At 42.3% G+C, this 22,195-nt stretch overlaps 1 protein-coding gene across 4 annotated transcripts; it reads left to right on the forward strand.

The window, feature by feature from the left end:
* The first annotated feature begins 6,605 nt into the window (after positions 1-6,605).
* Positions 6,606-21,857, forward strand: TMCO5A (transmembrane and coiled-coil domains 5A). Of its 4 annotated transcripts, none has more exons than XM_008269233.3 (12): positions 6,606-6,729; positions 7,281-7,325; positions 8,300-8,449; positions 8,841-9,015; positions 9,378-9,428; positions 10,094-10,165; positions 13,303-13,359; positions 13,803-13,862; positions 14,648-14,712; positions 16,368-16,425; positions 18,086-18,126; positions 21,506-21,857. In XM_008269233.3, the coding sequence occupies exons 2-12, from the start codon at positions 7,291-7,293 to the stop codon at positions 21,702-21,704; spliced, it is 963 nt and encodes a 320-aa protein (XP_008267455.2). In that variant the 5' UTR covers positions 6,606-6,729; positions 7,281-7,290; the 3' UTR covers positions 21,705-21,857. The 4 variants fall into 4 exon arrangements, with proteins under 4 accessions (XP_008267455.2, XP_008267457.2, XP_069909460.1 ...); XM_008269235.4 differs by having other exon boundaries at positions 6,613-6,729; positions 8,892-9,015; XM_070053359.1 differs by having other exon boundaries at positions 6,616-6,723; positions 7,279-7,325.
* The last annotated feature ends 338 nt before the right edge of the window (positions 21,858-22,195 follow it).

A 22,195-nucleotide genomic window follows, 5' to 3' on the forward strand; every position in this document is an offset into this window, starting at 1 on the left:
CACCACTAAGTGTTCATGTTCCCACATAGGGATGCACTACTGCATACAGCAACTGCAGTGAATTCTTTATTGTTCACTGAGCATATTTTGTTTTTGAACCTGGTGATTCCCTCTTAGAATGTCTTTCCTGTTATGTGGTCAAGGTTTTCCTGCCTGTAAGATTCAATTCAACTTAAAATCATCTCCCCAGTGAAGTCTCCCTAAATCACTTGAAGTTAAATATTCCTCCTCAGTATTGCAAAGCAATTTTCACCTGCCTCCACTGTAACATTCGTCACCTTGTAGCACTGACTAAACGTAGGTCTACCTCCCTTAGGGAACAGCAGTCAGGTCATTTTGGGGTTATCTCATAATCTAGATCATTACATTTTGGGTGTTCACAAAATGTCAATCACATGAAAAGTGATGGAATATGTAGTCAAAGCTAAGCTAATTGTAAGTCATTTGTGGTCGGAATATCCCAACAGAATACTTGGTGAAGCAGAAGATACTCTAAAATCTCTATCATTATTAATTTGGACTAATAAGACAATTTAAATGAACATATTTACTGTATGTATCAGTCCATTTAAATTGCTATAACAAAATATGTGATACTGGGTAATATATAAAGAAAACGGGTATTTTTAGCTCAGAGTTTTGGAAGTTCGGGAGCACGGTGCTGGCATCACTCTAGTTGAGGATTACTGAGGCTGCTTCCCGGGGGAGACAGCATCATGTCAGGAGTGTGTGCTAAAGGGAGAGATCACAGAGTGAGATGGGAAGCCAGAGACTGCAGCAGGGGTGAGGTCTGCTCCTTTATAACAATCAATCTCGAGAGAACAACTGGGCTCCATGAGAACTACCTTAATCTCTTTCAAGAGGAGCCCCCAATAGCATAATTACATTGTATTAAGTTCCACCTTTTTTTACTTTTTGAAGATTTATTCATTTGAAAGGAAGAGAAGGAGAAAGAGAGAGAGCGCGCTTCCATCTTCTGGTTCCCTCCCCAGATGGCCAAAACAGCCAGGGCTAGGCCAGGCCAAAGCCAGAGGCAGGAGCTCTATCTGGTTCTCCCACATGGGTGGCAGGGGCTCAAGCATTTGGCCCATCTTGCACAGCTTTTCCCAGGCCATTAGTAGGAAGCTACTAGGATCCTACTAGTAGGATCGGAAGTGGAGCAGCCAGACACAAACTAGCGCCAATATGGGATGCCAGCATCACAGGTGGCAGTTAAATCCACTACACCACAACACCAGCCCGAGTTTCCACCTCTTAAAGGTTCCCCCACCTCCCTCCTCCTCACACTGAGGACCGGTTTCCAGCTCATAACCCTCTGGGGACATACTAAGCCATATCCAAGTCATATACTCCTATGGTAGAGAGAACACAGCATCAGCAGATTTGAGGAACAAGGATCAAGTTCTGTTACATTCAGAGTGAAATCTTCTACAGGGCCTCTAGGTATTCTCTCTAGGAGTCCTCCACTTAACAATCGTTTTCCAATTGCAAATTTAAAAAAACTAGAGAAGCAATTTTTTTTTTGACAGGCAGAGTGGACAGTGAGAGAGAGAGACAGAGAGAAAGGTCTTCCTCTTGCTGTTGGTTCACCCTCCAATGGCCGCTGCGGCCAGTGCGCTGCGGCCGGCGCACCGTGCTGATCTGAAGGCAGGAGCCAGGTGCTTCTCCTGGTCTCCCATGGGGTGCAGGGCCCAAGCACTTGGGCCATCCTCCACTGCACTCCCTGGCCACAGCAGAGAGCTGGATTGGAAGAGGGGCAACCGGGACAGAATCCGGTGCCCCGACTGGGACTAGAACCCGGTGTGCCGGCACTGCAAGGCGGAGGATTAGCCTAGTGAGCCACGGCGCCGGCTAGAGAAGCAAATTTAATATACATCAAGGTGTGATTAAAGCAAGAGCCTCAAAAGAAATGATCTCATCGAAAACAAAAAAATTATATCATTAATATGAACAGCACACTGAATAGCTGTTCATAATGCCAGCTCCACGTGAGAATTAAGGAAATTCCTTTTTCCTGTTGCACTTTTCCAGGCTCACAGAAGAAATGAACCAGGCACAAGTATGGATGTTTTTTATAAATCTTTTTTTTATTCCTATAAGGCATTTATTCCCTCTTGTCCTCATTTTCCTTATCTTTTCTATTTTCTATTCAAAATTGGTAAAAAAAAAAAATGCAAGGGTTCTTTTACTGACATTTCGGCCTTACTGAAAAACATGATTGTACAAATATATTCCTTGATGTTGGAGAGGAGCGACTGAATGTTCAGAAGTTCAACCGTGTTGTGCCAGGCACTGGGGATATACAGAAGATTTGGGCACTGTTGTGGATTAAGCTGTCTCCCTCCAAACTCCTATGATGAAATCCTGGCTGATAAAATCCTGGCTGCTATTACCTCAGAGTGTGCCTGCACTTGGAGCCAGGGCCTTCCAAGGGCTGTTGCAGGTGCAATGAGGTGGTTAAGGCAGATTCTAGTCCAAGGTGACCAGGAAAGAGATGAGGACACAGACACTCTGGAGGACAACTCTGGGGAAACACAAGAAAGCTGTCTGAGAGTCACAGGGGCCTCCCAGAAAACGCAGCCTACCTGCACCTTGCTCTTGGACGTGCAGCCTCCAGAAATGTAAGGAGGGAAACCTCTGCCGCGTCTGCCACCCAGGCTGCAGCACTTGCTCATGGCAGCCCTTGAAAGCAAGTCCAGGCCAGCGCCTGCGGCGCCGGCACACCAGGTTCTAGTCCCGGTTGGGGTGCTGGATTCTGTCCCGGTTGCTCCTCTTCCAGTCCAGCTCTCTGCTGTTGCCCGGGAGGGCAGTGGAGAATGGCCCAAGTGCTTGGGCTCTGCACCCATATGGGAGACCAGGAGAAGCACCTGGCTCCTGGCTTCGGATCAGTACAGCGTGCCGGCTCTAGCAGCCATTTGGGGGGTGAACCAACGGCAAAAGGAAAACCTTTCTCTCTGTCTCTCTCACTAACTCTGCATGTCAAAAAAAAGAAAGAAAGTAAGCAAGCAAGTCCAGGCACTTTCTTGGCCTTCAAAAGCTTGAGGTCTAGTTGAAAAGACACAAATGAAACAAGTAGTCTTATAAGAACTGTTATGGTAAGACAACTATGAATATTATCACTCAAGAATTTATACAGTAATGGAAGAGATAATTATCAAGAAAGTGAAGTAACCTGGGATGTGGTCATAAAAATCTTAAGCAAAAAGAAAAAAAAACAATAACACCTCTTTATTATATGAGAACTCTAAAGATGGTTTGTAAATAAAAAACAGAATAACACTTGGGAAAATATACTGCTTTGCTATGCAGACGAGCCCCTTGATGAACTTTCATGCTTTAATCTTTTATTGTTACTATAATAGCAATAACATGATACATTTGAAAACATTGTGACAGTTCAAACTATGCAATTTATTATTACATTTTATTAAACAGAATTACGAGTCAGCAAAAAACAATTTAGATTTAGGTCAAATGACAATATTAACTAATGGCCACGTTGGTTTCTGTCTGTTCCTATCTCTCCCCTCTGGCTCTATTTCATATATTACTTTAGTTCAAGTTTCTGCTTTCGAAAAAGCTAGGGGAACAGTACTCTGAAAGGAAATTCAAAGAGACTTTGTGAGCCTACAGTTTGTACAGAAATAGTCACCAAAAATAAAAAACAGTGATATGAGGAAACCAGGCAGGGAATAAGATAGAAAGATATAAGCTGGAATTTTTCCCAGCTTGGCATTGTAACTTTATCCTTTCACCTGTCAATTTAACACACCTAACTTTCCCAGGATCCACCTGTGTCTCATCTGGGACCAGAAAGGAGGAGACGCCATGACAGCCACATGGAAATTAAACTCCACGTGGAGGCACCATAAAAATCCCAAAAGCTTCACGCATGCTAAAACTCCACCGTATTTACTTATTTATTCAATTAAGGCACCACCCCTTACCTCGTTAACTGATACTGGAGGAGGGGCTGTTTTGCCCTTGACCATGCTTAGGGATTCTTCTCAAGCCTCCTCTCACTCTCATAGGCATTCACTCACGTATGAATGCATGCTCACTCTTTCTCCCTTAAATAAATCCTGTTTCTGTGCACTATATGGATGCCTTGACTTTGAATTCTTATTTATGTGGGGTCAAGAACCTGGAACAAAGATTAAGATACCTAGGCCCATAATGAAAAAGATACAAATAACATATTTGAGTCTATATTCAAAGAAACTTGATCAAAAATGGGGTTTCAAAATTTTGGCTCTCTGTGAGCCTTAAAGTAAGGCTCATTTACAAACATACCCAAGACAAATCTGCCAAAATCTGAAATGAGAACAAAGAGAAGTGAGCAGAAGAACTAGCTCTCCATCTCTCTGGGGCAGCCACAAGGGCCAGAGCCTGGGTGACTTCCATTCAGAGCTCAAGTACCTGGCAGGTGCCCAGGCAGCATAAGGGCGACAGCCTAGCAAACAGAGTCTGAATGCCCAGCCTGGAAACAGAGCAGGTGTTTTCAAACAGCCTCCTGCACAAAGGCGACAATGCTGCGGGCAGCAGGCAGCTGCCGAGGGAAAGGTGAAATGTCTCCCAGCTACTCTGGTGCACCGCAAAGTTAACAAGGCGAAAGCAGCTGCTTTGCAGCTGCACTGGGTGTTAATCAAACCATCTCATGAATAGCAGGGAGGCTTATATCACAGACCTTCATTTGCCCCCAACGTCCTGTTTTTACCTTGCTTTAACAATTCCCGCTGATAGCAATCTGTTGTCCTCATCCCACACATGGCCTGGGGCTTGGGGTTCTGCCCCTTCATACCGGGATGCCTTTGGTAGCCCCTCAAGGAGACAGGCTCCTCAGGAAGGAGGCTGAGCTTTATTTTTGTCCCAGTTAAAGTCCCTAACCAATCCATTAACAGCTAGGATAACCTTGGTCCAGGGTATTTCCTGGAGAAGCTATAACCAGCTGGGGTTAATGAACTCTCCCTACCATTAATTCCTGGGAGAGGCCATTGGCCTGAATTGTTACTTAATTACTCTTCTGTGTACAGCTTCATAAAGCAATGAAATGCCTTCTTTCAGGAAGAAGGGAGACGGTAATGGGGGTCATCAGAGGCCATTAATTTTACAAATAGTTTGCTAGAAACTACAGTATGTTAAGAAGTCACTCTGGCTCACAAATCAACTCACTGTGGTCCTTATTAAGTAGAGATCTGAAACTTCACAGGTTCTCCTGAGTCTCACACACAGAAAGTTACAAATTGCAGAATCTGCCCAACTGTATATACACACAGGAGAACAGAAACTGATCCTTTACATTTTGCACTGATCCCATCTTCCCCTTTGCTCCTATTCCTAAAGCCGGCAGAAAAGATTCACTTTGAAATATCACAGACTTTCCCAATTTAAAAATCCTTTGGGTCATTCTCAGCCTTTTAGGAAGATTCTCTCTGTCCAGGGATCTCCGCTCCCTGCATGGTGCCAGGTGCATGGAAACCTGTGTGTGTGTGAGGTATGGCAGGAAACGCTTCAGGTCTTCATGGCACATCTTGATACTTCTGGATCTGCTGCATTCTCTGTCCACCTCAGCACAACCCAAGGTCTCCTCTTGTCCACCAAGCCTCCTAACACATCCGCACCCCAGTGCCAAGTCTGGGCATGCTCTTTCAGCTTCTTTCTCTGCACCGCCAGATTTAAAATTACAACCTCCCCACCCCTCTTTCCCATCCCCCTGTTTGCTGCTTCATAGCATTCTCTTGTATCATACCAAATACTTTAATTGTGTTCCCTGCTCCCTGATTCCTGCTCCCTACCCCTCCTCATTCCCCGCCCCCCCCCAACACACACACACAAACACATGCCTTAGAATGTAAACTCCATGAGGCAAACATTTGGGGCATTTTATTTACTCTTTCTCCCTAAAGCTTAGAACAATGCCTCACAGTCATAGGCGCTCTTTCAGTATTTCAATATTTGTTGAATGATTGAGTAGTTAATAGGCCACAGGTTGACATCTGACTACTGGCCACAGGATCCAGAGTTCCCATTTAGTTACATTTCAGCAGGAAGGGACTCCTATATGCCAGAGAAATAAAGAGAGGCTTCCTCTTAGTGCTGCCCAGAAATTAAGCCCATTAAACCTACTGAGGCCTGGCATTGTGGCCTAGTGAGTTAAGCCACCACCTGCAACAATGCCTGCTCCATATCCAATCCAGTTTCCTGTTAATGTATCTGAGAAAGCAATGAAAATGCCCCAAGTACTTGAGCCCCTGCATCCATGTTGGAGATCAAGATGAAGTTTCTGACTCCTGGATTTGGCCTGGCCCAGTTCTGGCCAATGCAACCATATGGGAAGTGAATCAGAGATGCAAGACCTCTCTCTCTCTCTCTTTCTGCCTCTCTCTCTCTCTCTGTGTGTGTGTGTGTGTGTGTGTGTCCTTCTCTCTGTAACTCTGACTTTCAAATAAATAAATCTTAAAAAACAAAAACCCTACTGCTGCTTAGGAAAGAGTCATGAGACCCACGCAGCCACAGAGCCTCTGAACTCTGTATACAGAATGAGAAACCCCGGCCACCCACCCACCCCCACTGTGACATGCTGCCCCACCCATCCTATGTCAACAGCAGAATCATGACCACCTGGAGGTTCTGAGATTCCATTGGATAGTTCCAGTGGAGAAAGACTAGACTCTTCAGAAGCTAACTGACTAGGGCAGGATCAGGAAGACACTACACACCAGAAGGGAGGTAGAGTTTTTAGAAGAATGGAGAAAAAGAGGAAACAAAGGGGCAGAGTGATAAACAAATTCCTTGTTAATTTAGTTTTGATTGGTTTTAAGACCTCTTTAATACAATGGATCTACCTTTCTGGAAATTCTTCAAGTGGGAAGGGATTACTTTTCAGGGCAGTCACACACCTACACCCATGCCTCTGGGGTCTTAAGGAAAGTAATGGGGCCTAGTGCAAAAAGGGACCTAAGAACAATTGATGATCTCTGTTTCTTCCTCCTGTCTTGTATTAATTTCCAGAGAGTTTTGTATTGGTAAACTTTCTCTGAATATATCAGCTGGAAGGTCACATATTGAACTGTCCAAGACTATCCTTGTATTCTTAACAAAGCACAATCATGTCATGGACAAAAGAATCACAAGGCTGGGTTTTGTCATGGCCAAAATGTTGGAGTGGAGGGAGGAACCAGTTAATTTGATTTCTGGTTTTAGGGATTTTTTACTACTTTGTGCTGCAAGAATGCATCCATTTCCCTAAATCATTAGGTATCTCTCTGCTGGCACTTTAGGGAATCCACGATGGAAGAATGCACTGAAGATCAGCTAGACTTTGAGTAAGTAACCATGATTATGGAAGCTGCATCCAGGGACCATGGTGTGAGGCATGTGTATTACTGACACATTCCTTCATCCTCCAGTCTTCCTCTCCCTTTCTACTACTATCTGTCACCCCTCCTGCACCCTTCCACAAGTGTTCAATGCCCTTATGAAGTGAAAGTTATTATAAATACCCCATCCAAGTCAGTTCTTCCAAGATAGGACTTTACTTTCCAATATCAGCCTTCATTCCTACCCAAAACAAAAGTCCTTTGCTCTCACTACCTTACTCCCAGATAATTAATTCAAACACAAACCAGTGAAGTAATTCACATGCAAGAAAAAGAAGTTTTTTGGGAGTTTCCCATATGCCAGGTATGCTTTTTAGACTTCCCTAGAGTTACCATAATTTCATTCAAAAAAAAAAGATGTTTGCTTCCTTAGACTCTATGCCTAGAGCATAACCGTGTGTGCTCAGTGGAATAACTCTCACGGTAAAGCCTCAAACTTTTATCAGGCAAGTGGAGAAGTGCTGAGGCAAGAAACACTGGAATTCTACCAGGCTCGTGGAAACCTCTTGTGGTTTCTCCATGAAGCCAAGCCCAGTCAGAAATAATATGCCCTGTCCCTAGATAAAAATGTTCAATGAAAGTATACTGCATGGGTAGGTTCTGTGAACAATTTATCTAAGAAAAGACTGTTAAGAAAACAATTCTCTCCAATGCAAGAGGCTATTCTTTTCATAAAACCTGAGCACTTTGGAGGGAAAACCTGGGAAAGATCTCCCTCACTGACTGAGTTGAGAACTACTGAAACAAATTACTGAGCATGGTTAAAAACAAGATTTCTCAAGAATGAAAAAGGAAAGGTAGGCTCTCAGAAAAAAGCAAAGTTAATGAACTGCATATTTTCTAGGTATTGCCTAAGATCCAACGGTTTTTGAGCTTATGTAAACTTTGACTCTTGATCATTTTGGGGGCTGGTTCTGTAGGTCAGAGAAAATGGAAATCTTAAGATTGGCCCAGTCAAAGAAGAACATTATCAGTTTGAACATGGACCTTGAAAAGGATATGCAGAGAATAGATGAAGCAAATCAGGAACTGCTTCTCAAAATCCATGAGAAAGAAAGTGAGGTTCAGAGGTGAGTACACGGGCTCTAGGAAGGAAGCTCCAGTCCAAAAGCAGGCGCCACAGAGAAAAGATAAAAGCTCAATTTCCTTCTAGAGACCTACATCATGTGTTTCAGAAAACTTATTAATTCTTCATCATTTCTCTTTGGCTCAAAGGCTGAAACACGGAAAATTCCAAGAAGACCTCTAAAAATTTCTAAAGGTCTCTAACAGACTGGACAATGCTTACCTCAGTTGATAGAACACTGGGTTGCTTGATGCGGGATGCAGGCAGATTTTATTTTTGGAGGTTTTGAAGTTATTCTGATTCTATGGATCCAGGGAAGAAGGGTTTCCAACGTGAGGTTCACATGTTGAAGTGCCCTTGAAGTACCCTTACTGTTGATATCTGTGTTTTATCAGTTCTGAAACTGCCAATCATGAGTCCTCACGGAGCATGCTTGTGTCATCCAGGCTGGAAAATGAGATCACCCAGACTGGAGACTCGGCAGAAGATGAGGAGTGGGAGAAGGAGAACCGCACCACGATGGAAAGGGAAACAGCCTTGCAGGAGCTGGAAGAAGAAACAGCCAGACTGGTAAGCAAGAAGCTGGGAAGAGCTATTTAATAGATTTCACTCCTCATCCTGTCCCTCCACAACTGTCAAATAAGCTAGTCTCTCCTTTTTGAGTCATGACAGAATGTGTCCATGCAAGGAAGAGGAGGTATCGAGGGCAGGGTTTCTTTGGTAATGTTTAAAACTGGGAAGCCCCACAGGTGGGCATCTGTATCTTTTGTGAGTTTGTGTGCATATATTGAGATCAAACCATAGGCGAATCCACATAACATTATGCAAATAAGGTAGAGTTCTTAAAGGAAAATCTTGCTGGGATGAAATGGACAACATTTGACTAAGAACAGATGATAGTGTCCAGACTTGCACTCCGTTTTTGTCCACAGGAAAGGAAGAATGAGACTCTGGTCCACAGCATAACAGAACTTCAAAGAAAGGTAGGGTGGGCCTCGTGTGTTCCTATAGTAGCCCAACTAATCAAAGAGGCAAGGGAGAGAAAGTGATCACAGAGGAACAACCACATGTCCAAGAGGCCTGTGCTAGGAGTGGGCCCTACTCTATGACCCATTTTCCTGGGGCTGAGGCTCATAACCTCAATGCCATGGGTTTCCCTGCAGGCAAAAGGTGAAAGAGTGCATGAGGTGTTTAGTGATCCCATTGGTTCCTTTTCCAAACACAATAAAATGGATTCCAACAGACACTCTGTTGAAGTGATTGATGGGACTTTGGTGGTGAGAGGTTAATTTTTTCCCTGTCTGGACAGTTCCTTTACTTCAACCCCTACTCAGAACACAGTGGACTTCCTATAATTAATCCACTGTCTGACCCATTCATGCAACCCTGAGTAACCCAGCACAAATTAGATGTTCAGGGAAGTACTCCTGCCTTGAGGGGGCTCTAGCCTGGTGGCCAATACTAGTGAGAAGATGGCAGTAGAACAGAGAATTTCCCATGCAGGGCACGAAGGACCACCAAGGGACCATCTCCTGGCAACTCTTCTCAACCCCAGTTCCTGATCCTCTACACACCATAGAATCTTTGCCTCCTATGCTTTTCTTATTTAATGGATTTTTGAAATGTATATTTTTATCTGAAACTATAGCTTACAAGGAAATCTCAGAAGATAACCAAGAGTGAACAAAGCAATCTAGATGGAACCCCTGAAGAGTCAAAGGTACAGTCAAAAGCACCCTGCATAGGCTTGGACTACGTGACCAGGAAACAGTCTGCCAGGTTGGGAACAATCACCAACATTGAAACAAAACTCTTTGTAGTTTTCATCCAGGTCAGGCTTACACCTGAGCCAGTGAGTGCTAAACTCTTCTCTGCCATTGGTGAATAAGGAGTTTCACTCTGAACTGAAATTTTATTCTCTCTTCTATTAGGAAGAGTAGGACATAGATGCATATTAGATTTGTGGCGATCAAAGTCCCTAGTTTAAATCCTGGCCCCAGGACTTAATTTGGTATGTAAAATTGGGCAATATCACCATTCCCTCCCAGCCACAGTGTGAGGATTAGATGAGATAGTGTATGAAAAATAATCTTTTCTCTTTTGGGTAACTAAAACTTTGAAAAATCTCCTAATTGTAAAGTCATTATTTAAAAGTCTGGCTGAGGTATATGTATGAATGAATAGATGCAGAACTAGGATTTTTTACATCTACTGAGTGTGAGACAATTCAGACCTGTCACTGACTTCAGTCTGGAAAAGATTCATTCAAATAGTAATAGCAGTATTAAAGCTAAGGACCTAGGGTCATCCACATCCTGTAGGATCAAACAAATAAGAATTGGAGACTTTGTTTCAATTCAGAGAGCAGATAAAATTTTTTCTCAACCCTTTCTCCAGAATTACATCTTTGCCTTTGCCTTCCCTAACCTCTCCTGGCCTTCTAAAGCCTCCACTTTTCAGTGTATGATGTCTCTAAAGATTTGTATACACTGAAAATAGAAATAGAAAATAAAGAGTGTGGAGAGCTACTTACCTAACTGCACCTGGCAAGTTTGGGGTTGATGCCCACAAACAGGAAATCTAAAGCTACCAAGGAAGCTTGATTGACTGTACTCCTTTAGGAAACTCTTCTGGAAAGAAACAATCAGGAACCTAATATATATATTAATAACATATTAATATATTTATATGTTAATAAATACATAATATATATTTTAGTATATATCATATAATAAAATAATATTTTATATATTATATTTTATTATATATTATATAATATATAATATATATAATAAACTAATATATATTAATAAATTTATATATTTATCAGGAAGAAATTATAGTTAAGTCTAGGCTCTTTGCTACACTTGCCATATGACTGCAGTGGTCCAGAAAATAATTTTTCTCCCCAGGATATTTTCTTTTTTTTCAAAACACTTTTTTTCTGATGGTAAACCCAGGCATGAATGAGTAGAGACTCTTTAAGTCTGGCTTCCCAGCTATGTGAAATGAGCTGAGCTGATAAAGTCCCAGCATTTCTCGGAATCATGGAAATTATTTTTGCTGGCAGCAGTCAGTCTAGGCTCAAAGAGTTATAGCACATTATTAACTCTTTGAACTACTCTATTTTGCCCATATGTTTTACAGAATTCTCAGGTGGTATCTCTAGTTCTCAGAAATATATAGCACCACTTTTGCTTTAGGGTCCTCTTGTATGTTGGCAATCTTTTCACAGCCTAAAGCGGTGCCTGCTTCCACCACTTGTGATTCACACCATTGGCTTGAAACCATAGCTTTAAGCACATGTGGCTGGACCAGCCCTGCTTGTAATTTATGGGACAGGGGAGTAACTGTGTAGAGTCCAATGTGAAATAGGGGTACCTGGATGAGAGTGGAAACAATAGAGTTTAAAATAGAAAGAAGGCTATTTATATCCGTCCCAGCTCCAGAGCATACCCCCAGTGCATCAATTCTTCTCAGCTACTATGGCTATTACCTTTTTTCAAGCCATCATAACCTCTCATCTGGACAACTTTAGGGGCCTCTTAACTAGTCTAGCTGCTTCTACCCTTACGCTCAGACAATCCATTTTCCATACACAGAAATGACTTTGCTCTAAAAACACAAATCAGAGTGTGTCTTTATACTTCAACCCTTCTCCTGGCTTCTTATTATAATTGTGATAATGCTTTCTAGATGCTACATGTCCCTCCATAATCAAATCTCTGCCTACCTCTCACCTCCTCATCTCCTTCTGCCCAGTCTTCCCAGTGCAACAGTCACACCTCTTCTTCCTGGTCATGATCTTGGCTAGATACTTCTTGGTCTTGGAAGATACTTCTTCCATTTAGCTAATATTTCTGCTTAAATTCCAGTTCAAGTATCATTTCATGAGCAAGGCTTTTGCCAGCCACCTACCACCACCTGTCACACCAGCCTTGTACACCACTACCACCATCACTGCCATTTTACTTCCCGCATGGCATAGTCACGGGGACTCGTTTGTGACTTCCCACAATTAAGAATGAGCACAGACAGGCTTATAGACAGGTTCACCCCCGTATCCTCAGTGCTATACTCTCCCTCCCCCTTCCTTCCAGTATAGTGGCTGATGCAGAATAATCTTTCACCAACTATTTAAGGAAAGAGGGAAGGAGGAACACAGGGAGGAGGAAAGGAATGAGCAAAAACCTTGGATTCTAACTGATCATCGAACAGGAAAAGCAAGCGTGAGATTTTCAAAGACTGATGTTGTTTTTGTGAGAAATGGCTACACAGGAGACAGAAGATAAAAATTTAAGGTTGGGGTGATGGTGGCACCAAATGAATGCTGTAGAAGAGCAGATTTATAAAGCAGCTGCAAAATGCATAAAGAAGTTTAACTCCTCCTTCAAAAAGACGTCTGCGGCCGGCGCCGCGGCTCAATAGGCTAATCCTCTGCCTAGCGGCGCCGGCACACCAGGTTCTAGTCCCGGTCGGAGCACCGGATTCTGTCCCGGTTGCCCCTCTTCCAGGCCAACTCTCTGCTGTGGCCAGGGAGTGCAGTGGAGGATGGCCCAAGTGCTTGGGCCCTGCACCCCATGGGAGACCAGGAGAAGCACCTGGCTCCTGCCATCGGATCAGCGCAGTGCGCCAGCCGCGGCGGCCATTGGAGGGTGAACCAACGGCAAAGGAAGACCTTTCTCTCTGTCTCTCTCTCTCACTGTCCACTCTGCCTGTAAAACAAAACAAAACAAAACAAAGATGTCTGCTTGTGTGTCCTCATGCTCTTCAACAGCCATGAGATAGTCTGAGATAGCATTCCATTCCTGTGCAGAATCACCTTGCTAAGTTGTGGGTCTCTTTCCTTTCTTATAGGTTAAGTTACAACAACTGGAAGCTTCCTGTGCAGACCAAGAGAAGGACCTGGTCAAGGTAACAACAGGAACCTCAATATTATTTCTCCCCAAGAAAGGGAAATTTGATTCTCAGTCAGCCAATCTAATGCATTCCTTAAATGATTGACTTATAATAAGGTTCCAGAACCAGGATCATTGTGGGGTTGGGAAGGAGATAAAGAAAAGCAAGATGTATATAATCCCTTAGGTTACCTTCTCTTTAACATTTTGTACGGTTGTTTTGTATGGTGTCCTCCACATAGTATTGTTCCTCTCCCAACTGCCCCTAAATAATTCCCATTTGTACTGTAAAATATGGCTTGCTTATCCTTAAAACAGGAGAGAGAAATATTAATTCATATGTCTAGCAAAAGCCATATTTAGAGCAATAAGAAGACCACATTTATGGTTTGGGATGCACAGGAAGGAACAAGTATACTGTTCTTACAGCAATTTACTGAGAGAAATTTGGGTTCCCAGGTAATGGAGGACTATGCATTTGTGGCCCAGCTCTGTGAAGACCAATCCCTCTGCATAAAGGTATATATTCTTGGTAAAAGCATAACAAAGGGCTTGTTAAGGTACAGAAGGAAATGGAACCAAAATCTTTAAAAAAAAAAAAATACTGGCTAAAACAATTTTAACTCCTCCGGGTGGTACTGCAAAGAAACTTTAAAGTCATTAGCACTCCACTACAAATATCACTCTATTGTCTTTTAATAGACAATTACTGCCCTGGTTTCCCAATCTCTGTGCTTTTAAATTAACAGTGAGCACTTCTGCTATTTGTAATCCCAATTACTCTGGTAATCTACCCAATGGGAGACATAGTGAGAGAGCACAAGGGGTGGTGAGTGAGCTCTATTTATTTTAAAAGATTTATTTTTATTTACTTGAAAGGCAGAGTTACACAGAGAAGTAGAAACAGAGAGAGAGAGAGAGAGAGGAGTCTTCCATCTATTGGTTCACTCCCCAAATGGCCACAATGGCTGGAGCTGAGCTGATCCAAAGACAGGAGACAGGAGCTTCTTCTGGATTTCCCACATGGGTGCAGGGGCCCAAGGACTTGGGCCATATTCCGCTGCTTTCCCAGGCCATAGCAGAGAGCTGGATTGGAAGAGGAGCAGCTGGGACTAGAACCAGTGTCCAGATGGGATGCCAGCGCTGCAGGCCAGGGCTTTAACCCACTGTGCCACAGCACCGGCCCAGGTGGCTGTGGGATAATAAAACATTCATGGTGCATCATAATAAAAAGTATGTGTTATGCTTAGAAAAAATCACACAGCTTCTAAGTAGTAACTGTGCTTCCTTATTTCTCTTTGAAGAAGTACCAAGAAACTCTGAGGAAAATAGAAGAAGAACTAGAGACTCGGTTCCTTGAGAGAGAAGTGTGAGCTTTGGCAAACAAAGGAACATCCTGGTTTTAGTGGTAACTCCATCTCAGCCTGAGTCAGAGCAAGCTTTTTCAGACCAATTCCTTTCTGGAGTTGAACAAGCCCAGCATCACATAGGTGTTTCCCGCTGTTACTGATCCGGTTGAGTCTCCTTGACCACCCCAACTTCACAATTACAGTCTTTCTCCCAGCCTTCTGAAAAGACTTCAGAAATGTATCTCCCTTTGTAATTCCATCACATTATCACATCAGTATTTGGGTTTATATTAAGAGCAGAAACAGGTACTTTAAAAAGAATCAGTGACCAGGCACATGATAAGGAGAGAATTCATTATACTTCATAGAAAGGCCCTAAAACTCATATGTTACTTCCCTCAAATGTATGGAAATTCAGCCACATGGGATAAGCATGAAATGAATCTATAGATACACACTGCAACTACCAAATTAGGAAACTCAGAGCTTTACATTGTTTTAAACTATGAACATTAAAAGTAAAAAAAAATGATAAATAAAGGAACAGTCCTCCCCACAATACTCCCTAGGTTTGTCATGAGTCCAAATGGTGAGAAACCAAAACCAAAGCTTTACCATCATTACCTGATCCTCACTGTACCCAAATGGCTGCAATGGCTGGAGCTGAGCTGAGCTGATCCGAAGTCAGGAGACAGGAGCTTCTTCTAGGTCTCCCACATGGGTGCAGGGGCCCAAGGACTCAGACTGTCCTCTACTGCTTTCCCAGGTGCATTAGCAGGGAGCTAGATTAGAAATGGAGCAGCTGGGACTCAAACCAGCACCTATATGGGATACTGGAGCTGCAGGCCAGGGTTTTAACCCACTGCACCACAGTGCTGGCCCCTGTATGTTAAATCTTAAGCAGTATTTTTATTTATTTAATATTTTAGAATCTTGAGATTAAGAACAAGAAACCAAATCTGCATTTATAGCCTCTAAATAAGCCAATCACAAACTGTGGCATAGAGCCAGGGTACTAGTGCTTGGAGATCTTTGCTACTGAAAGACACAAGTTTGTCAAGATCCTTACTGAGCATTAGGTTATGGCTTGACAGTTAAGCTAAAGTTCTAGAACAGGGTTGCCCAATATGCTATTCAATGCTATGCTATGCTATTCAATAGGTACCTACTAACTACGTGTGACTAGTGAGTACTAGAAAGATGGCTAGTGTGATTGAGGAACTGAAATTTTATTGTAAATACCTATTATACTTAATTTATTTGAAAGAGAGACAGAGAAATCATCCATGCACTAGCTTACTCCCCAAATGGCCACAACAGCCATGGCTGGGCCAGGCTAGAACCAGGAGTCAGGAACTCCATCTGAGTCTCCTACATTTGTGGCAAGGATCAAAGTAATTGAGGCTTCCCAGGCACACTAGCAGGAAACTGGATCAGAGCAGCCAGACTCAAGCCAGCACTATGAGATGGGATGCTGGGTTGAAAGTGGTGGCAAAATCTATGATACCACAGTGCCAGGCATCGAATTTTTATTTTAAATAATGTAAATTTAAATAAATACATATAGCCAGTGAATATATTGGGCAGTGCAGCTCTTAGAACATAAAACTATGTTCAAGTACACCATTTCTGAGTATACTTCATTCACCCTCTGTCTGGGTTCTTTTCCCCCTAGATCAAAAGTCTTGAGCATGAACTCTGCAAGAAAAGAATGTAGCAGCCAAAGTAATGAGGTAAGCACTGCATTCCCTCTTCAGCTTTCCTCAGTGCCACTGTGTTTCAAATGAGTTCCCAAAACTCTGAAGCTGCCACAACAAAACCAATCTTCCCATGTGTATTTTCCAAGAATAATACTAACTATAGTTAACCATTCCAACCCTGACCAAAGAAGATGCTAAGGAACAGTCCACTTCCTTCTTTTACAGACATGGAAGTGACAAATTCATTTAAAACTAGCCCAAGACCTAAGCTAAGTCAGAATGAAAGCAAGAAGGAACACACGTTGAAGGCATATTCTATAGAAAGGAGGCTGGTGCCTGGCACAGACACCACTCCTCCCATCACCCACAATCACAATCCTGATGATTCTAACCAGTCCCAAACCTTTCATAACACAGAGCACCAGGCATCAGTGACCATCTAATCAGAGTTGGCCTGTGTGATAAAACACAGGAAGCCATTGCTTTTACATGATATAATTTCAGTGTTCATATTTAACATCATGAAGTCATCAGTACACATGCAAAAGTCTAAGGAGATGGGACAGTTGGATAACAAGGCACTAGTCTTCTTAATCTGCAAGCAGATAGGGTTAAAATATAACCCTTGTTAATCTTTAACTTTGTAATGTATATTTGTATATAATATATATTTGCTCTAGATCCAAAGTTGACAATCAACAGAAATTTTATGTAGTCAAGGGAAGTGGTCTTAATCATCTCAGACAAGAGAATTCATCTTCACTTAAAATCAAATGTTAACCAGTATCCATTATCCTGGGATCATCCAGAGGTTTGGATATATGTTAGACTCTGTCCAGCATTATGTTTCCATTATTTTCTGAATGAAAGCAAGAAGGAACATTATTCTGAACAAGTCATTAAGGCCCCATGCTTGTATATTTCACTCAGCAATTAAAACTCCTAAAATTAACTGGAGGTATCTCTCTGGAATCAAGACAGGCCTCCTTTGTCAGCCATCTATCCTTGGTAGCTCATAGAAGTATTCCTTCCAACCACCTAGCAGACAAAAAAGAATTGTCTTAATCAAGCTCATCAGAGTCCCACGATAGGTCAAAACCTCAGTGACATTTGAGCAACTTTACAGAGAGGCTGTCTGCACAGCTGGCTGTCTGGCACCGCATTTTATTCAACTCAAGTTGCACAACTAAATTGTCATCTGGAAGGTTTCCAATTACAATCATTTCTATGGCTCTAAAACATGACCATAATTCCCCTTCCTTTTTATCTCACAAGGAAATTAGGACAACGAAATACCAGAAAATATTTTAGAAGATGGATGCCAAAGAAATCTGAGATTATCCTTGTCCTTTGATTTTTATAGCTTCTAAGACTTCTCCCTTAGGTTGTAATTCTGGCTTTTCATAGCCTATAAGCTTCTCTAGGGTCATGGGCTGAGTAGAAGGCAGAAGGTAGAGTTCAAAGGGCAAAGACTGCAGAATCCGAGGACAGAGGTTCTGTACTGCTTCTGCCTCTTACTACTCACACAATTTACTGTTCAGCATGTAAGAAGGTAATAAAATAATAATCAAAAACATAAAAATTTCCGTGTTTTCTGAACATAATATTTACCTAATACCTTACTAAATACTATTTGACAGAGATAATAGCTGTAAGAAATTGTTTTGACGAATGTCCTTCCTTCCTTTCCTAGTGCAATTCTATCAGAAAGAAGGCAATAGAGTTTTGTAAAAGGTAAGTAGAATATCTTGGAGTAAACTTCCTGGAAAACTGAGGGCTCTAGCTAGGCATTCTGGTAGAGAGCAAAATCCAGACATGTGGAACCTTATACAACTCTCTCTCTCTCTCTCTCTCTCTCACGCACACATACACAGGTTCAAGTCAGCAAACTTGTGTCACTGACTATACATTCTCAGTTCTAGTGTTAAATGACTTCCATAGTCCAAAGGCAACTCATAATCTCAGCTTTCCATTGTCTGAAGCCAATACCCTAGTAGCAATGAGAAACAGAAATCTTATCACTTGAAAGAGATGTGGCAAATTTCAAAAGGTTTCCTTTAACCACTGCAGTTAGCTTGAAGTATACACTTTCCCAGTAGCATCAGTAGATCTGAAATGGGCAGAGAACTGCTAGCTGCAAGAATGTCGCTGCCTAACAGCACATAGAAGACAGAGAAGATGATTGTGCAAAGAGCACCTAACAGTATCCAGCACACAATAATTGTTCGAAAATACTTGTTAAACTGAAAAAAGAACTCAACATTCAAACACCTGAGTGGGTATTAGTCCTGAGGGAATCATTGCGATAGCAAAGTAAAATTAGTATTCATGAAACCCCCGCATGTTCAGGAAAAGGTCAAATTATGTTAAATATAACCTGTTTAAGAAGGCATAGAGAAACATATATTCAAAGTGGTATGAAATATGACTTAGAAAGTGTTCCGTCAAAATGGTGAGGATGAAATCTTGGGTGCTTAAAGGTCAGCTCCAATTGTCTGGAAAACTTAGCAAAAAGAAACTACCCCTTCACACGCGATAAATGAAGTACCACATATCTTCATATCCCTAACACAACGTTGTGAAACAACTAGCAGAATGGTCTTCAGAACTCCTAGGCTGCCACCATTCTTACCTGTTAACACGCGGTGCCTGGCAATGATGGACTAACTATGCGGATGCCCAGGGAAAGGATTTTCTGCCTCATTGAGAGCTGAAGGGAGGGAACCTCACAAAGACATCACACAAGCCTGGCTCATCCTGTCAACCCCAGTGTCTTTCCCTTTGTTCTGCTCCAGTTATCCTGTGCGGCCCTGGTATACTGGGCAGCAACTCAAGAAACAAGAAAGGTTATTCCTGGGATTTTCCCCTGGGAATGTGTATTATACATTGTATGTAAAAATAGTATATGATATTAACTATACTTACTATAGATATTATAACCTGTTTTAGGGAAACTTGGAGGAAAGGATTTATAAGAGGGTCTCTGTCTATAATTCTGACCAAAATGCTGCACTGGTATGAATTCTGGGTCCCTGTCACCAAGATCAACCCTAGGAAAACATTTGAGAAACTTGGTGGAGAAGGTGCAGCTATTTTTGACTGCTGAGTGGGGGGGGGGGGGGGTAGTAAATTTCTCCTAAAGCAGGAGGCAGCCGAGCACAGCTAAGTACGGGAACTACAGGAAAGAAGCAATGAGGGCTGGTTCCTGAAAGTCATATGAAACCCACAGGGAATTCATAATTCATTAGTTAATGACAGTAAGACCACCAGAGGGAAGTCTATAGAAATGTATAGGAAATAGTAAAGATAACATGAAGGAAAGGAGAGAAATACCATGATCATGGACAGAAAACCTTTAATCACAATGATATAAATCACCTCCCAATGATTAGTGAATTCATTTCAATTCTAATCAAATCTCCCAAAAAGTTTTTTATGGAACTGAGTAGAAATGAGCCTAAATTATGCAGCACATGGAAGAGTAAAGGGTTAAAAATAACCTGGACAATTTCAAAGAAGACCAGGGAGTGGGCAACGTGCTCCCCTAGAGATGAGGACATACTAGGAAGCAATCTCAACAACAGTAATGTGCTATGGGCCCAGGAAGAGGAAAACTGACCGTGTAATAACGCAAAGGGCTCAGAAACAAAGCACTTAGACAACTTTGGTGTGTGGTGGCAATTTAATGTCAGATGCAAAAGGAAGAACTATTTAATCGAAAACAGCAGGAAAAAATTTATTAGCCATAAAAGGGAAAAAATAAGAGTAGTCACCATAAACAATATAGGAAAAAAAAGCAATCCCGAATGTGTTAAAGCCTTACATGTCAAAAAAAAATTTGAAACTGAATTATTTATCTATCCCTGCATAACAAATGACTCCAAAACTTAGTGGTTTCAAACAACAAACACTATCTGACAGTTACTGTGATTCCTGGCTATAGTTTCTGTGGATCAGGAATCTGTGATCCCCTGAGCTAAGTGGTTCTAGCTCAGGGTTTGTCCTGAGGTTGCAGCTACGACCTTGACGGAAGTTGAAGTCATGTTGAGGCTTGGCTGAGGCCAGGGGTTCTATCTCAACAGTAACTTACATGGGTGGTAAGTGTCCTCTGGGAGCTGGCAGGAGACCTCGGTTGCTCAGCATGCGGCCCTCTCCATAGGGCTGTGTGGGTGTCCTAAACATGACAGCTGACTTCCTCCAGAGAGTGAGGAGGAAGCTGCGGGGCCTTTACGGCGTAGTCTAGGAACCCACAGACAGTGCCTTCCGCATCTTCAGTAATTTGGAAGTGAGTCACTTGTTGCAATCCACACTCCAACGGAGGGGAAACCTCTTCAGAGAAAGAGTGACACAGAATTTGTGGATATATCTGAAAACCACCAGCAGCATTCAATAGAAAACATGAATAGCTTTCAGGCCTTGGAGTAGGGAATGGTTGTTCAAATAGGACACAGAAGACATGGGTTCTAATAAAAGAAGAGACATTGGCAAACTAGACATTTTCAAAATTGGGATTTTTTTTATCACTTCAGAGCAAATGAAAGTTACAAAGTTGGGGGAATATATAACAATACACACAACAGGAAATGATATCAAGAACTTATAAAGAACCCATATAAATCAGGAAAAAAAGCTCAGACTATCTGGAAGATAAATGGGCAAGAGGATACAGATAAGGCCAATAAACCTGTAAACAAATGTTCGGCATCATTGTCCACCAAGGAAATGCAAACAAGGACAGCGAAGAGATATTACTTTATACCCAGTTCATCATCAAAGTTTTAAAAATCCAAGAAAATCAAGTGTTGGAGAAGATGTGATTCCCCAGAAACACCTTGTTGGTGAGGGATAAATTCATGGAACCACTTTGGAAAATAATTTGCCACAACAAAACCAAAAGCAAGGGAACAAGACTATTTTAGGTAGTGACAAGTCCTACAAAGAACATAAAAAGAGTGATAGGGAGAGAATAATGACAGGCCAGCACAGGGGTAGAGAATGCCTTCATAAAGGGACAACAATTAATGGGTGACATTCGAGTATCATTCAGGTATGACTATTGTAGTACCACTTTGGTAACCTCTGGCTAACTGTTTTCTTGGCTTTCTCCTCTCAGAATTTTTCGCTACGTCTTTTTCATGACCCTATTTTTCATCAGACTGCTGGGCTACGTGTTTTTCCACTTAAGTTTTATAAATCCAGATCTCCTTGTCGACATCCTGCCCAAGATCCTGAGCAGGGGCATCCTGTGGAAGCTGCGCTGCTTCCTCTTCCCATCCCTCACGCTTGAGACGGAGGACATGCTGCCTCACTGAGCCGACAGACATCCGCGAGCGACAGGCCAGTGCGGATGGGAGATGGCGACTCCTGTGGAGTGAAGAGGTTGCCCTCAGCCTTCCCCTCTACCTTCCTTCTCCATGTCGCCTTTCCAAGACTAGCCTTGCCCAGTAAAGAGTTCTGTCAACAGGTGTCTGTGTCTATGTGGATAAGCCGAACAGCACCTCAGAGTAAAACAACCGTGTTTGAATTTACATAAATGCTAAGGAAAGTTAAGAGTTGATTGATTATTCCAGTTAATCCCAGAGATCTGAGACTGGATCCCTGAAATGCAGAAGGCTGCTCACTTCTTACATGAGATTTCACTTTGAGGCTGTAATTGACCTCAGCTTAATCTAATTTACATATGCATATATGCAGGTATGGGCATCCTCATAAAATAAAAAGTCCATGAGAAGAATAGATCTGGGACTTCAGGCAAAGCTGGATCCAGAAGCCTCAAAGCAATGTCCCTGGGGCTTTGACTCTT

Source organism: Oryctolagus cuniculus, chromosome 12 (genome assembly GCF_964237555.1).
Source record: "Oryctolagus cuniculus chromosome 12, mOryCun1.1, whole genome shotgun sequence".
Lineage (NCBI taxonomy): Eukaryota > Metazoa > Chordata > Mammalia > Lagomorpha > Leporidae > Oryctolagus > Oryctolagus cuniculus.